The sequence below is a fragment of the Anomaloglossus baeobatrachus genome, chromosome 1, assembly GCF_048569485.1.
Source record: "Anomaloglossus baeobatrachus isolate aAnoBae1 chromosome 1, aAnoBae1.hap1, whole genome shotgun sequence".
NCBI classification, from domain to species: Eukaryota; Metazoa; Chordata; class Amphibia; order Anura; family Aromobatidae; genus Anomaloglossus; species Anomaloglossus baeobatrachus.
The window spans coordinates 948,497,050-948,514,409 of NC_134353.1; the positions used below are offsets into that span (position 1 = coordinate 948,497,050).

Sequence of the window (17,360 nt, forward strand, 5' to 3'; positions counted from 1 at the left end):
AAATCCAATAGATATTTTCATTCTTACATATATGAAAATGGAATCTGTATTACTGCCATGAACATATGAATAAAGAGAAATTTAGCTACTGAATTGATCAATGCAATAGAGCCCCAACACTACGCCAAAGTATTTCTCTACGTTGGGGTCCCTAGCTTGTGTGTGTCCTCTCATGCAGTTAAAAAACTTACCGTGTTGGGAAGCTGAGACCCAGGCTATATATGCGTATTACTACATTACTACAAGGGGACAATATGGGCACATTACTACAAGGGCACAATATGGGCACATTATTACCGGGACGCAATATGGGCACATTACTACTGTGACGCCCTGGACTATCAGGTCGTCACAGGGTATTGTGCAATCTGCCCTTCTGTGCAATATCCACCTCCTCCTTGGTTATGGGTCCCCAACTACATGGTGTTGCCTACATCAGCTAATAAAGTCCTAGGTACACTCTGCACTACACCCACCAGACACACCAGTGGACGGCCTGAGTGTAATAGGGTCGCCCACTTGGGGGGTTGGTAAGGGGAGGTCAGGAGTCAATCAGAGAAAGGGAGAGTGAAGTATAGGAGGTGAATGAGAGAGGAGGTCAGGAGCCGGGCTCCTTGGAAGCAACTAGGTGGCAGACGGTGGTCTGGGCCTAGTAGGAGCTGGATCCCCGGTCGCAGGGGATCGTGACAAGGGGCACGGAACTGTCAAGGAGGACAGCCGGCGGCCTTGTACCATCACTGGGCTGGGACCAGGGCACGACGGGGTACGTGGACCCTAGGTCAGGGAGTAGCTTCAGGAAACCTAACAATTTACCCGACGAGAATGGAGCCTTCAAGATCCGCTCTCCACCCACTCCAGAATCGGGGTACTAGCTCAACGAGGGGGATAGGACTTTCCACTAAAACGGTCCAGAAAATCCCAAGCGTGAACCCTGAGAGCAAGCTCCCACAGTTAGCCACACTGGGGAGCAGGACCCAACTAGTTCTACACTACCGGGACCAACTGACAAGTGAAATTAGTGCCAGGAGGAAGATCACGGATCACCAGGCAACACCAGTTGGGACGGGACCCAAACTAGCTCCCCTCAGCGGCAGAGGTGTCTAGAACTTTGGTTTACCCAGTTGTTGGTGTCAGCTTTATGGACTGAGTGAGTACGCAAGTGACCCCTTCACTCACCACGGCTCTCCCCAAACACCATCACCGAGTACCGGGGCATTCCCCCTACCCGTGGAGGGTTCCAACACCTAGCTCTACCACTCCATTGCCCCCGGGTACTCCCAACTGCAGCAGTGGTACTCCCCCTTACCATACGCCACGGGTGGCGTCACAAACTCTAAACATAATCCCCTGTAAATACTCCCCTTCATTTGAGTGGCCGTACGACCCCCGGGTCCGGATGCCCCTCGAGCCACCACGGATCTGGATCCGAGCAGCCCGGCTGCTGACACGGGGGCGGCACACTACCAGGGGGCAATATGGGCACATAAAAACAGGGGGCAATATGGGTACATTATTACAAGGAGACAATATGGGCACATTACTACAGGGGGCAATATGGGCACATTACTACAAGGGAACAATATGGACACATTACTACAGGGGACAATATGGGCACATTACTACAAAGGAACAATATGGGCACATTACTACAAGGGGACAATATGGGCACATTACTACAAGGTGCAATATGGGCATATTACTACAAGGGAACAATATGGGCACATTACTACAAGGGAACAATATGGGCACATTACTACAAGGGGACAATATGGGCACATTACTACAGGGGGACAATATGGGCACATTACTACAGGATGGGAACACATTACTAAAAGATGAGGACCAGGATGGAAACATAAGTACAAAATGTTGGCCAAAATTACTATATGGAGGTAATTGTAAAACGATGTCACTTACAAGAAGGGGATAAAATGTAAAAAAAAATAAATCAAAATAAAGAATGATATTTTTTTCCCCATAAAAAGTATTTTTAATATATAAACTGAAATAAAAAAGTGCACATTTATTATAATAAACAAGTGAAAAATGTTAAAAAAAACGTGTTGCAAAAGATGTATAGAAAAAAATATGCGATCACTAAAAATGTCACTGGATCCAGCAAAGAATGCGGCCCGCCAAATGATTTTTTTTACCATGTGCGGCCCTTATACTCAGCCAAGTTTGAGACCCCTGGGTTAGAGGGAGACCGATCAGTAAAGAGTTTCAATAGTCCAGACGAGAATGAATAAGTGTAACAGTAAGGGGTTTTTGCCATTTCAAAGGTGAGAAATGGTCGGATTCTGGAGATGTTTTTAAGATGTAGGTGACATGTGCATGTGATTGTATATGGGGAATGAAGGAAAGTTCTGTGTCAAATATAACCACAAGACAACGAGCATGCCGCTTGGGAGTAATGATTGAACCATCAAAAGTAATTGAGATGTCGGGTGTAGGTTGGTTAGTAGAGGGAGGAAACTTGAGAAATTCAGTTTCAGATAGAGGGAGAACCTGCTCTGAGAGACAGCAGACAGACAGTCACTGGCATATTGTAATAATGCAGGGGTGATGTTAGGAGGTGATGCGTATAATTGGTGTCATCAGCATAGAGATGGTACTGGAACCAAATCTGCTGATGGTTTGTTGGATAGGGGCGGTGTAAAGAGAGATGAGAAGGGGGCCCAAGACTTAGCCTTGAGGAACCCCAAAGGTGAAGGGGAGAGGAGAGGAAGAGGAGCTGTCAAAGGAAACAGTTAAGGAGAGGTCAGAGAAGTAGGAGGAGAACCAGGAGAGCGCAATGTCCTTGAGGCCAATAGAGCAGAACATAGTGAGGAGGAGCTGGTGATCCATAGTATCAAAAATGGCGGAAAGATCTAAGAGAAACAATGGGGAATAGTGGCCATTGTTGTCCTGGTACATCACGAGCACCTTCAGTTCCAGAGGTACTGAGGACGGCTAATTCTGACTTCCAAATATTAGGGCCTTGATCACTACCTTCTGTAACCAAAGGAAGGTGAAGGTCTGGCCTGCACATCATGTTCACACAAACACATTGTATAAAGCCATCTGTACGAGGTGCACGGCCAGCTTCTTGTACCACACCTTAGCCTTTCATATAGCACTGTAGGGCTGGAGGACTTGATTAGAGAGATCAACTCCCCCATGTTTTTGTTGTATCTCAAGACACATTCTGGCTAGTTGCCCAGTGTAGAGATACCTTGAAGAGCTGTTTACCAATTGTGGTCAAGAAAAGGCTGTCCCTCTTGTCCTTGTACTTGAATACCAGCATGTTGGTGCTACATTAGGCTCTGCTCTCGCCCTTTTTGAGCAGCTGCCCAATTAGACTCTTAGGAAGGCCCCTCTGGTTTTAATGCACAGTACCGCAAGCTGCGGTAACTCTGGTAGAGAGAACCTTGAGGAGAGGAACGCTGGTATAGACATTATACGTACTGGTGATAACCCTCATCCAGCAGTGGGTGTACCAAATCCTACACTATTTTCCCGCTCATTCGTAGGACAGGAGGGCATTCAGGTGGTTGGATCCGGGTGGCCTTCCCATCATAAACACTAAATCTGTGGTTATACCCCGAGGTACTCTCGAACAGCTTATAGAGTTTAATTCCATACCTGGCTCTCTTACAGGGCAGGTATTGCCGGAATTTCAGTCTCTTTGGGGAATGTACACTTTAGAAAATGTATTGCTGAAGTGATCCATAACCGGCCTAACTTTGAGAAGTCGGTCAAAGTTGTGGTCATTTTGGGGAGAACAAAGTTCATATTCACTGTAATGGAAAACTCTGTGAATGGCATAACCATGCGGAAAACTGGAGTGTTATAGAAAACACCAACTCTCTAATATTGGCGAAGTTCGGGCTTCTTCACTAACTCCGTGTGAAGAAAAAGGCTTCAAAACTTCATCATTTCCACTGCGTCTATGGGAGTCCGGGTAGAAAATGATAAGGAGCGGTTTGGGGCAAGAAATTGTTGTGCATACAAATTTATCTGAACAACCATAAGATTTACAAAATCCTGAGAAAAAAACATTTTTAAAAAGTCTGTGAGGCCGGCAGTGACAAATTGGATTCCTGATTAGGCCTCAAAATCATGAAACTGTGGACCATAATCTTGGGTGGTGAGGTCCACAGGGGGTCACCAAAGGTGGTTGTCTGCTTGGGGGGGGGGGGGGGGGGGGAGGTTCAGTATTGCAGGAGGAAGCAGAGAAGTGAGAGGAATAAAGGAAGGCGGGGTCCTCTCCCTCACTGTCAGTGTTGGAGGCAAGGATGGTGTACTTCTCCTCCGCTGAATACAGTCCTTGGGACGAGAGTGACATTTCATTTTTCATGTGTGTGTTTGGTGTAAATTTATATTTACTAAAGGGAACCTGTCACCCCTTTTTTGAACTATAAGCTGGGGCCACCACCAGTGGGCGCTTATATACAGCATTCTAACATGCTGTATAGAAGAGCCCAGGCCAGGAGTATAACATAAAAAACACGTTGTAATACTCACCTAAAGGTCATGCTGCAGTGGAGTTGGGCCATTTGGGCGTCCGGTGCCGGCGCCGCTTTTTTTGGCCATCTTCGTCCTCTTTCTGAAGCCTGTCTGCATGACACAGGCTATGTCATACACACTCGCCGATCCTGCGCAGGCGCACTACAATACTTTGATCTGTCCTGCTCAGGGTAGATCAAAGTGCGCCTGCGCAGGACCTCAATGCCAGCGAGTGTGGATGATATAGGACGCGTCATGTACCCCGGCTACAGAAGAAGGAGGACGAAGATGGCCAAAAGAGGTGGCGCCGGCACCGGACAATGGAGATGCCCATCTGACTCAAATCCACCGCAGTGCGACCGTTAGGTGAGTATTCTAAAGTGTTTTTTATGTTCTACACAACGGCCTGGGCTCTTATATACGGCATTCTAACATGCTGTATATAAGAGCCCACTGGTGGTGGCCGCAGCTTATAGGCCGAAAAAACGGTGACAGGTTCCCTTTAAAATAGAAGAAAAAGAAAAAAAAAAGAAAGAAAAGAAGAAATGAATTTAGAAAGATAAAGATAAAATTACAATAAAAAGAATAAAAAAAAATTGGTAAAATAAAAAAAATATAACTAAATGGACGACAGTAAATACAATACCTGAGCGACGGGAACTACGATACAAACATAATTCTGTGCAGTAGAAAAAAAACTGAACAAGAATTTTTCACCACAAATCTGAATCTACAACAACTAAACAGACATCAGTACAAAAAAAAATCACTGAGCGCCGGAAACTGAGGCTCATCCTGACTGGATTCAGGGAAAATCTGGTAGTAGACGGCGGTAACTATAGTATGTTTCTACTGTCCCTGGTCTAGACAGGAACAGGCAGGAAAAGATCTTGGTTCTCTTCATCAAGTCTTCAGTCAGCAGCACAAGAAGAGGTGGCACAGGGTAATATAGCTTGTGGCACCACAAGTCCCAGCAGATCCCTGACATTGCACACACGGCTCTGCACACATCACACGTGCGGCTCCGCTCCCTGCACGTTACACACAACTGCTACATACACATTACACACACGGCTCCACTCAATCCTCCTCGCACAGCAGAGCCCTGATCCTATGACTCGTCCCCCATGTGACTGATCACATGACGGTGACATCACACAGGTCCTGTGAGCAGTGAGCACATGTGGTGCTGTCTCTGAGGTGGAGGTGAGTGAGTGCTGTGCGGTATGTGGTGCAGTGTGCGGTATGTGGTGCAGTGTGTGCTGTGCGGTATGCGGTGCAGTGTGCGGTATATGGTGCAGCGTGTGCTGTGCGGTATGTGGTGCAGCGTGTGCTGTGCGGTATGCGGTGCAGTGTGTGCTGTGCGGTATGCGGTGCAGTGTGCGGTATGTGGTGCAGCGTGTGCTGTGCGGTATGTGGTGCAGCGTGTGCTGTGCGGTATGTGGTGCAGCGTGTGCTGTGCGGTATGCGGTGCAGTGTGTGCTGTGCGGTATGCGGTGCAGTGTGTGCTGTGCGGTATGCGGTGCAGTGTGTGCTGTGCGGTATGCGGTGCAGTGTGCGGTATGCGGTGCAGTGTGTGCTGTGCGGTATGTGGTGCAGTGTGTGCTGTGCGGTATGTGGTGCAGCGTGTGCTGTGCGGTATGTGGTGCAGCGTGTGCTGTGCGGTATGCGGTGCAGCGTGTGCTGTGCGGTATGCGGTGCAGCGTGTGCTGTGCGGTATGCGGTGCAGCGTGTGCTGTGCGGTATGCGGTGCAGTGTGTGCTGTGCGGTATGCGGTGCAGTGTGTGCGGTATGCGGTGCAGTGTGTGCTGTGCGGTATGTGGTGCAGTGTGTGCTGTGCGGTATGTGGTGCAGTGTGTGCTGTGCGGTATGTGGTGCAGTGTGTGCTGTGCGGTATGTGGTGCAGTGTGTGCTGTGCGGTATGTGGTGCAGTGTGTGCTGTGCGGTATGTGGTGCAGCGTGTGCTGTGCGGTATGTGGTGCAGCGTGTGCTGTGCGGTATGTGGTGCAGCGTGTGCTGTGCGGTATGTGGTGCAGCGTGTGCTGTGCTGTATGTGGTGCAGTGTGTGCTGTGCGGTATGTGGTGCAGTGTGTGCTGTGCGGTATGTGGTGCAGCGTGTGCTGTGCGGTATGCGGTGCAGCGTGTGCTGTGCGGTATGTGGTGCAGTGTGTGCTGTGCGGTATGTGGTGCTGTGCGGTATGCGGTGCAGTGTGCGGTATGTGGTGAAGTGTGTGCTGTGCGGTATGCGGTGCAGTGTGCGGTATGTGGTGCAGTGTGTGCTGTGCGGTATGTGGTGCTGTGCGGTATGCGGTGCAGTGTGCGGTATGTGGTGCAGTGTGTGCTGTGCGGTATGTGGTGCTGTGCGGTATGTGGTGCTGTGCGGTATGTGGTGCAGTGTGTGCTGTGCGGTATGTGGTGCTGTGCGGTATGTGGTGCTGTGCGGTATGTGGTGCAGTGTGTGCTGTGCGGTATGTGGTGCTGTGCGGTATGTGGTGCAGTGTGTGCTGTGCGGTATGTGGTGCTGTGCGGTATGTGGTGCAGTGTGTGCTGTGCGGTATGTGGTGCTGTGCGGTATGTGGTGCAGTGTGTGCTGTGCGGTATGTGGTGCTGTGCGGTATGTGGTGCAGTGTGTGCTGTGCGGTATGTGGTGCTGTGCGGTATGTGGTGCAGTGTGTGCTGTGCGGTATGTGGTGCTGTGCGGTATGTGGTGCAGTGTGTGCTGTGCACAATGTGGTGGTTTTTGTTCTCGCGGTCGCTGTGGCTGGTGACTCGTCTGACATTTTCCTCTTTTCTGTCTCTTTCTCTCTTTATTGTTATTTAATAATAATAATTTTATTCATTTATATAGCGCTATTAATTCCATAGCACTTTACATACATTGGCAACACTGTCCCCATAGGGACTCTAGATTGTGAGCCCCAATCTGTATGTCTTTGGAGTGTGGGAGGAAACCGGAGACCCCGGAGGAAACCCATGCAAACACGGGGAGAACATACAAACTCCTTGCAGATGTTGTCCTTGGTGTGATTTGAACCCAGGACCCCAGCGCTGCAAGACTGCAGTGCTAACCACTGAGCCCCCACAAGACTGCAGTGCTAACCACTGAGCCCCCACAAGACTGCAGTGCTAACCACTGAGCCCCCACAAGACTGCAGTGCTAACCACTGAGCCCCCACAAGACTGCAGTGCTAACCACTGAGCCCCCACAAGACTGCAGTGCTAACCACTGAGCCCCCACAAGACTGCAGTGTTAACCACTGAGCCACCATACACTGCTAACCACTGAGCCACCTGTACAATTCTTTTCTTGCATTTTACACTGAGACAGTAAAACAAAAAAAACACCTCCCTTCCGCCGCCCGGAGCCGCATAAAAATAACTATTTCTGTGGTTGATATTTTGTGTCACACGAGGCGCTGTTCACACTTGTGTATAATCTCTGACTCTCATCCAGGGGAGCAGGTGCGGGATCCGTTTGCTTTTCCATATGTTGCGAGTGCGATGATTTATTTATTTATTTATTTTCTCGCCCGTCATCCGTATCACAGCCGTGTTTTTCTCAGCAACTCTTCTTCTGCAGTCATTTTCCAGGACCATTTCCTCCGTTGCGCTGCGCTCCAGGCTGGTGATGTGTCCCTGTGACCTCCATTTTTGCACTGGCGCGTCTCGGCCAATATACACGCCCATACAAAGATGCTGTATTTTTTTTTCCTCAGCCCAATTCCAGCTCAGAAAAATCTCACAGATGGACGCTTCCTCATCCAATAATATTACTGCAATGTTTTTCAGATTGCACCCATCCATATTAACACTTTAGCAGCGCTCTCAAGCAATGTCCAGATTGTTGGGCCATGTCCAGAATGTCGGGCCGGTTCCAGAGTGTCGGGCTGGGTCCAGAGTGCCGGGCCAGGAAAGATCGGGGGCCAAGTATAGATCGGCATGCCAGGACAGATCGGGGGGCCGGGTACAGATCTATACTCGGCATAGATATGCAGTCTGTTACAGATTGGCAGGCTGGGTATATATCGGTGGGTTGGGTACAGATCAATGAGCTGCGTATAGATCGGAGGGCCAGATACAGATCGGCCAGCGTTTATAGATCTGACGAGCCGATACAGATTGGCGCCCCAGGACTTCAGTGGCGGAGTCCTCTCGAGTGATGGCGGCTGCTGCCGGCTGTAACCTGCACCGGACCTCGCTCTTGGGATCCTCAGTGGCAGCAGAACGTGAGACTCAAGCACAAACTTTACTAAGAACCTCGCAAAACGTTCTGTGCAGAGCGGCGCCCAGGACATCAGTGGCCGGGTCCTCTCGTGTGATGGCGGCTGCTGATCCTCGGCTTTCGGGGTTTGTACACACTACGTTTTTTTCAGCTGCTTCCACTCCAAAATCTCCTGAGAAAAACTCACAAGAAGGAACATAAACATTTCTATGCAAAAATGACTCGTTCGTGTGTTCTAGAGTTTAGCCGCTTCCAGGCTGCAAAAATGCCAAGTGACTAAAAGAAAAGACCTTATTATTCTCCAGGCGTTTTCCACTCGGAAGATGCTCTGTACTGTATAACAGAAATCAGTGGGACGACACAAAGGACTCTGACGCCCGAGCGAATTTCAGCGTTTCCCAGCACCGTAGCTACAAAAGCTGTTAGAGGTTTCTTCATTGTTCAATGTAGTAGGAAAAAGAAATGTTGCAAAGACCACGGGAAGTACGATGGAGGATAAACAATTAAAACAGAAAACACTTAGCACACGACCAAACTAATACTGAACATGTTAGTGGGATCATCAGCCTGATATGCACTTATTCTTCTGTTGTGGTTACACCTTTTGTCTTCATCAGAGGCTTCAGATTAGCGATTACTAGTGATGATCGAGCACAACCATGCTCAGCTGCTCGGTACTCCAAATGAGGAGTTGGACTGTCGGTCGGGCTCGACTCCTGTACTGGGGATAATGGAAGTCAATGAGGGATACGAGCATTTTTCCTGAAGATCTTCAAAATGGTCGAGTTGCCCATTGACTCCCATTATATCCGGGACATGAGCTGAACCTGTCCGAGCAACTAACTACTTGGTACAAGTACCCAGCACCCAAACAAGGTAGTGCTTGCTCATCACTAGCGATTACATCTTTTTTTCCATTTAGATTCCTACAATAAACATCTGAGACCAGTTTTCTACCTGATCTATCAACGATGAATAAGGACAAAGAGAAGATGGCGGAGGAGATATTACACCTCACCCTGGAGATAATCTTCCATCTTACTGGAGAGGTGAGAGGTTCTGCTGTCATCACATTACACCATTATCTATGGGAATAACAGAGGATATGACCGGGGAGGTGAGAGGTTCTGCTGTCATCACATTACACCATTATCTATGGGAATAACAGAGGATATGACCGGGGAGGTGAGAGGTTCTGATGTCATCACATTACATCATTATCTATGGTAATAACAGAGGATATGACCGGGGAGGTGAGAGGTTCTGCTGTCATCACATTACACCTTTATCTATGGGAATAACAGAGGATATGACCGGGGAGGTGAGAGGTTCTGCTGTCATCACATTACATCATTATCTATGGGAATAACAGAGGATATGACCGGGGAGGTGAGAGGTTCTGATGTCATCACATTACATCATTATCTATGGGAATAACAGAGGATATGACCGGGGAGGTGAGAGGTTCTGATGTCATCACATTACACCATTATCTATGGGAATAACAAAGGATATGACCGGGGAGGTGAGAGGTTCTGATGTCATCACATTACACCATTATCTATGGGAATAACAAAGGATATGACTGGGGAGGTGAGAGGCTCTGATGTCATCACATTACATCATTATCTATGGGGATAACAGAGGATATGACCGGGGAGGTGAGAGGCTCTGATGTCATCACATTACATTATTATCTATGGGAATAACAGAGGATATGACCGGGGAGGTGAGAGGTTCTGATGTCATCACATTATATCATTATCTATGGGAATAAGAGAGGATATGACCGGGGAGGTGAGAGGTTCTGATGTCATCACATTACATCATTATCTATGGGAATAACAGAGGATATGACCGGGGAGGTGAGAGGTTCTGATGTCATCACATTACATTATTATCTATGGGGATAACAGAGGATATGACCGGGGAGGTGAGAGGTTCTGATGTCATCACATTACATCATTATCTATGGGAATAACAGAGGATATGACCGGGGAGGTGAGAGGCTGTGATGTCATCACATTACATCATTATCTATGGGAATAACAGAGGATATGACCGGGGAGGTGAGAGGCTCTGATGTCATCACATTACATCATTATCTATGGGAATAACAGAGGATATGACCGGGGATGTGAGAGGTTCTGATGTCATCACATTACATCATTATCTATGGGAATAACAGAGGATATAACCGGGGAGGTGAGAGGCTCTGATGTCATCACATTACATCATTATCTATGGGAATAACAGAGGATATGACCGGGGAGGTGAGAGGCTGTGATGTCATCACATTACATCATTATCTATGGGAATAACAGAGGATATGACCGGGGGGGTGAGAGGCTCTGATGTCATCACATTACATCATTATCTATGGGGATAACAGAGGATATGACCGGGGAGGTGATGGACTCTGGAAATGTCTTTAGTGATATTATTAATGTCTCCACACTCAGGATTACACAGTAGTGAAGACCTCTAGTGATCGCTGTCAGGCCCCTGTGTGTGAAGGACGGGGAGGAACCCTGAGCCCAATCCCGGGGCCTCCACCTCACCCCCGGATACATGAGGACATCAATGACCAGAAGATCCTAGAACTAACCAACAAGATGCTGGAGCTGCTGACTGGAGAGGTGACACTGCTGGGAATGCTGGGACATTATACAGGACGGCACTGGAGGATTCTGGGTGATGACGGTATCATTGTGTTGTCAGGTTCCTATAAGGTGTCAGGACGTCAGCGTCTATTTCTCCATGGAGGAGTGGGAGTATCTAGAAGGACACAAGGAGCGGTACAAGGAGGTGATGATGGAGGAGCCCCAGCCCCGCACATCACCAGGTAATAGACAGGACTGAATACACCCGGCCTATAATTATCTGTATGTAATAATGATGTCCGTCCTGTCTGTGTCTCCTGCAGGTCTTTCCAGTGCGAGGACGACCCCAGAGAGATGTCCCGCTCCTCCTCCTCCTCCACAGGATCCTCAGGTAGATGGAGATCTCCCCTATGAGGTGTAGACGGCTGTGACCTCCTTGTGGTCAGTCTTGGTTTCTCCTCCAGTATTAGATGTTATATACTTGTGTAATGAGAGCGGTGGAGACGGCAGGATCACAGCTGACCACAGACCTCACATGTCCGGATCTTATCTCCATTATTCCCGGGGACTTTTACAATATTTTGTTTTGCAGCTTTTGGATCCGGATAAAGATCTGAACAATATTAATTCTCCAGAGAGAAATGTGAGGGGCGATCAGCGGAGTAACGAGGGGATTCCTACAGATCACCGCCCCGGTGAGTACAGACCACCGAAAAACGCACACAAGTCACACATTCCTATTTTCCGCTCTTTGCGGTGTCAGTTTCTCCAACGGTATATTAACCCTTCATGTAAAATACACATGAAATGTGACTGAATCTGTGATCCCGGTGCAGGTGATAACACGGGATGTGCAGTTATGTTATAGAGGAGAAATACAGCTGGACATGAATTCTGCCGATGTGAGCGAGGACGAGCTCCAGCTCTCTCCTATTATCCGCTGTCAGGGCTGATGAGGGGTTTCTCCACAAAAGTGGCCTTATGTCGAGCAGTCATGGATACTTAAAAAATATAAACTCAGAAAGTATATTTAATAAGTTCCAGGACATGTTCACCAGATGCAATATTCCAATGAAAGTATAACGATAATTATTATAAAAACATATAATGGTTTCATGGATTGTCTTACTAAAAGTATTATAGTAACAAAATACAGAATATATAAGTAGTTGCATCAAAATAGTCCATTTCTCTATTAAATCAGCAGAATTTGTCTTTCTCACCCATTTTTGCTTGGATCCTGAATGGTTTAAGTCATAATGTTTCATGCTGCAGAATCAGACAGCTTGTGTTCTGTTCAAGAAGACCCTCGAGTGTGTGAGCCCCCCTGAGTGTCATGTGATGGGGTATTTATATGTTTACTTGCACCTGCTTTTGTCTATCTTAGGACGTTCTGTCCTGACAAAGTGGAATCACCAGAAATACAACATGTGACATCAGTAAATATATATCTCTACTCCATACAGTGTATTATTAAAATGAGGATTTTACAATACTGTTCATGTGGTACTGACTATGAGACACTAATCCATATTATTATCATTTAATCTTCTATGTAGTGATAGGCAGACTCACAGATACCGAAGTTTGTCTGGTCTAACCGGGTTTAAAAAAACAAAGTCCCGGCCCAGATATCTGGCAGGACACCAGTCCCCATATAAGTCTATGGGGACCAGAATCCGGCGCTTAAAAATGGTGGTAGAAAGGGGTATGGGGATTGGAGCAAGCGTGTTATCGTTACTGAGTCACCAGCGTGGCTGTACACTGCTTCCAGGGCCGCTCATTTGCCTTTATACATATGCACTGCTTTCCCCACCCACCGACAGTCCTGGCGTCTGTGATTGGTTGCAGTCAGACAACGCCACCACCCTGTGTGACAGTGTGTCTGACTGCTTGCAACCACAGTCCCAGTCTGCAGGTCCCTATTGTGGTGTAAAATAAATAAAAAATTGGCATAGGGTCCCCCATATTATGATACTCAGTGCAAATAAAGCTGCAGCCCCCAGCCTTGCGCTTATCTTGGTTGTGTATCAACATAACAAGAACCGTATGCGGGTTGTTTTTTGTTTTGTTTTGTTTTTTTAATATTTAAATTTTAAAAAACAGTGTACAGTCCATCCCAGTTTTGATACACAGCCATGATAAAGCCTGACAACTGGGGGCTGATGTTCTCAGGCTGGGAAGACCCATATTTATAGGGCCCCGCAGATTAGAAATAGCAGCCTGTAGCCTCCCAGGATTGTCGCATCTATTAGATGTGACAATCCCAGCACTTTACCCAGGTATTCTCAATTGCCCTGGTGCGGTGGCAATGGGGTAAATGGCAGCTCACAGCTGCCACTAAGCCCTAAATTAGTAATGGGAGGCCTCACCTGTTATTAATCTGTAAGTGAAAAGAAATAAACACAAACACACGAAAAAATCCTTTATTTGAAATAAAATACAAAAAAAAACCCTCTTTCAGCAATTTATTAACCACCAAACACCCAGGTACAACGTAATCCACATGAGGCCCCACGACAATAATCATGGGTCTCCCCAGCCTTACCAGCCCACAGCTGTGTGCTTTATCATAGCTGGGTACCTAAGGGGACCGCATGCTGGTGTTTAAAATTATTTATTTAATATTATTTATTAAATAATTAAAAAAAGGTCACACGGTTCATAATTTAATACACAGCCAATATAAGTGCACAGCTGTGGGCCGCAGCCTGTAGCCATATGCGTTATTTGTACTGGGTATCATAATATGGGGGGGGGGGGACCCTAGGCCATTTTTTTTTTATTTTTACACCATGAAAGGGAGACACACAGCGCCTCTGATTCCAAGCAGGCACACACACTGTTATACAGGCTGGGGGCGCTGTCTGACTGCAACCAATTACAGACGCGAGGACTGCCAGTGGGCGGAGGAAGCAGTTTATATGTATGAGTGATAATGTGTGGCCCTGGAAGTAGAATGAGTGGCCCGGAAGCAGTTACAACCACACTGGAGACTTGGTAGGTATAAGGCACCTGCTTTATTCGTATTTTTTTATTTCTCGAGTTGTCAGATCCGGATCTTTACTCAGAGTTCCTGAGAACTCAGGGCCCAACGCTCGGGTACTTCTATGTGATTTTCATTTTTGAATTGTAATCTTTTTTTGTTTGTTTTTACAGAAGATTGTGGTATTATACAAAATACACATGAAGAGCTTTGCGTTATGCCAGATATGCCCTCAGCCTTTCACACCCGAGATCCATCATCTGATGTTATTAAGCAAGAACTATCTCCTGATCCACCGTTGAATCTTGACCAGAATGAAGGCTACATAAGGAGCCTTCAACATCAAACAGTTCACACAAGGGAAAAGTCATATTCATGTCCAAAACGTGGAAAACTTTTTTCTCAGCATTCTGCTTTGATTGCTCATCAGAAAACTCACACAGGGAAGAAGGCTAATTTATGTGTAGAATGTGGGAAATGTTACAGTAGTAAATCATCTCTTGACCAACATCTAAGAATTCACGTAGGGGAGAAGCCATTTTCATGTCCAGAATGTGAGAAATGTTTTCTTCAAAAATCACATCTTGATAACCACATAAAAACTCACACGGGGGAGAAGCCGTTTTCATGTTCAGAATGTGGGAAATGTTTTCCCCACAAATCAGGTCTTGGCAAACATCAAAGAGTTCACACAGGGGTGAAGCCATTTTCATGTGTAGAATGTGGAAAGTGTTTTACCCAAAGGTCATCTCTAATTTCACATCAGATATCTCACAAAGTAAAATCATTTTCATGTTCACAATGTGGGAGATGTTTCGCTTGGGAATCGCAGCTTGTTGTACATATAAAAACTCACACCCAGGAGAAGCCATTTTCATGTTCAGAATGTGGGAAATGTTTTAATCAGATGGCACAGCTTGTTGTACATCTGAGAATTCACACAGGGGTGAAGCCATAATCATGTTAAATCCTTTTTTGTTAGACACATGAGAATTCTTGTAGGTTAGAAGTTATTTTTTTTATGTTCTGTATGTGGAAAGTGTTTAACGTTGAAAGTCATTTCTGATTTCTGATGACACGCACAAGGTAGCAGACATTTTCTTTAATTGTTTCATAGAGAAAAACTGAAAAATAAAAAATACAATAATAAAACAGTTACTTTCAATGTAAAAAATTATGGTTATGTATTCAATTGTCAAGAAAAATCAGACTATTACCAGATAACATCTATAAATTATCCATGTGCACAGAATATTGTACACTAATGCATAACTGTATCCTAACACTGATTACCAGTTGATAATGAGCATTTGCGTTAACATTTCCATGCATGCTTCTATATGGGCTTTGTCTTCGTGTTGTCCTTTTGCTGATACGATATTGTCTCAGAACTTGGGAAGCTGAGAAAGATGGTCATCATGTTGTATATAAATATACCACTTTGTGAATTTTTTTTTCTCACTTTCTAATTTCAAGAATGATCCTTAGTAGTGATAAGTGAATATATTCTGCACTATTCGTTACTCGCATGAATGTTAAGGTATTTAGAATATTCGTTGCTCAATGAATATTTTGGTATTTGCTTTGTGAATTTTGAGCTCCCTCCCCACTTGTTCGATGCCTGATTTTCAGCCACTAAACATGCTGGGATTGCCTGCCCATCACCGTAATGCTTTAGCCATCTTTGCTACTGGCATTTCTGTGATTAGCAGGTGCAGTGAAAAAGAAAAATGATATGCGGTTCCAGACCTATTTGTGATAACCAGTGCAGATAAAGCAGACAGCTGGGGACTGGTATTCTCAGGCTGAGAAGGTCCATGGTTATTGGGCCCTCCACAGCCTAAAAATAGCAGCCCGTAGCCACCCCACAATTGGTGCATCCATGACAGTCGCCAATTGTGGTGCTTTACCCGACTCATCCCGATTGCCCTTGTACGCTGGCAATCGGTATAATACATGGGGTTGATGTCGCCTGTGATTTGTCAAAAATCACAGCTGTCATCAAGCCCTAGGTTGGTAATGGAGAGGTGTCTATGAGACCACCCCGTTACCAACCCTGTAAGTAAAAAAAAAAAAAAACCACAAACACACAAAAATCATTTATTTTAAATAATAAAAAGCACATCCTTTTTCACCAATTTATTAACTCACAAAACATCGATGCAGGTCCAACGTAATCCATACAGTGTCCCACAACAATCCCGGCTCTACTACATCCAGAAGCTACAGTGATAGAAAATGCAAACGATCATTGCAGCTCATGGGACACACTGAGGGAAGCGGGAAACCTGGCTGTGAGAAGCCGTAAGGTCAGTCATGTCACTGGAGTTCTCAGCCGGGTTCCCACGGTACTAACTGTGAAAACTGGTGATCCAACTGTGACCACTGGGGATCCAACTGTGACCACTGGTGAACCAGCTGCTGGAATGCGGGACACGGCGGCACAGCAGTCTGGCAATCCGGCAGCTGGTTCATTGAGTAGTCATATCTCAGGGATAACTGGTACTGGAGATTCGATCACCTCAGAAACAAGGTGTCCAAAAGGCACAGTACTGCAACAGGACTATGTGATGTGTAGAATCAGTGGACAGCTGGCATCTTTGACATTGTGATGTAGAAACTCAATTTATTCTAAAAAAGGCAGGAGGCAGCATTGATGCTCAGCCGCTATTGTGACTCATTGGCACCCAGATGGGTTGACAGAGTATAGATAAGGGTTATGCTTTGTGGTTTTTTTTTTTAAACTCGTTTTATTGAAGGTTAAGTAAGACATTACATTATAGGATAAGTCAGCAATTTGTACTTTACAAGTATACACGTATACTGTTTGATAAGCAGGGTAATAAAGCAACAACAATTAAATCAACAATTAGTACTTTCAATCTGGCCTTAGCACATTAATCATTGCAGAGGTGTCAGTTCACGAAACATATCCATTCTGGGGCAAAAAGCCCACACCAATAAGAGAAGCGCAACCCAGATTACAGAGGTCTCGTAATATCTCCAATACAGTATATCATAAACCCCGTAATTCTCCTTTCCTCCCATCGGATTACCATCA

At 46.1% G+C, this 17,360-nt stretch overlaps 1 protein-coding gene across 1 annotated transcript; it reads left to right on the forward strand.

Moving 5' to 3' along the window:
- The first annotated feature begins 5,653 nt into the window (after positions 1 to 5,653).
- LOC142257215 (gastrula zinc finger protein XlCGF66.1-like) lies at positions 5,654 to 15,708 on the forward strand. The gene is made up of 7 exons (XM_075329364.1): positions 5,654 to 5,694; positions 9,633 to 9,759; positions 11,173 to 11,349; positions 11,432 to 11,555; positions 11,637 to 11,704; positions 11,906 to 12,008; positions 14,473 to 15,708. Exons 2-7 carry the CDS (start codon positions 9,682 to 9,684, stop codon positions 15,255 to 15,257), a joined length of 1,335 nt encoding a protein of 444 aa, XP_075185479.1. The 5' UTR covers positions 5,654 to 5,694; positions 9,633 to 9,681; the 3' UTR covers positions 15,258 to 15,708.
- Positions 15,709 to 17,360: the final 1,652 nt, after the last annotated feature.

Excerpts from the sequence above, each read along its gene's own strand:
- LOC142257215 (XM_075329364.1), top strand. The coding sequence starts at position 9,682 with ATGAATAAGGACAAAGAGAAGATGGCGGAGGAGATATTACACCTCACC. Across the intron at positions 11,350-11,431 it reads TGGAGCTGCTGACTGGAGAG|GTTCCTATAAGGTGTCAGGA; the intron begins GTGACACTGCTG and ends TTGTGTTGTCAG. Across the intron at positions 12,009-14,472 it reads TCCTACAGATCACCGCCCCG|AAGATTGTGGTATTATACAA; the intron begins GTGAGTACAGAC and ends TTGTTTTTACAG.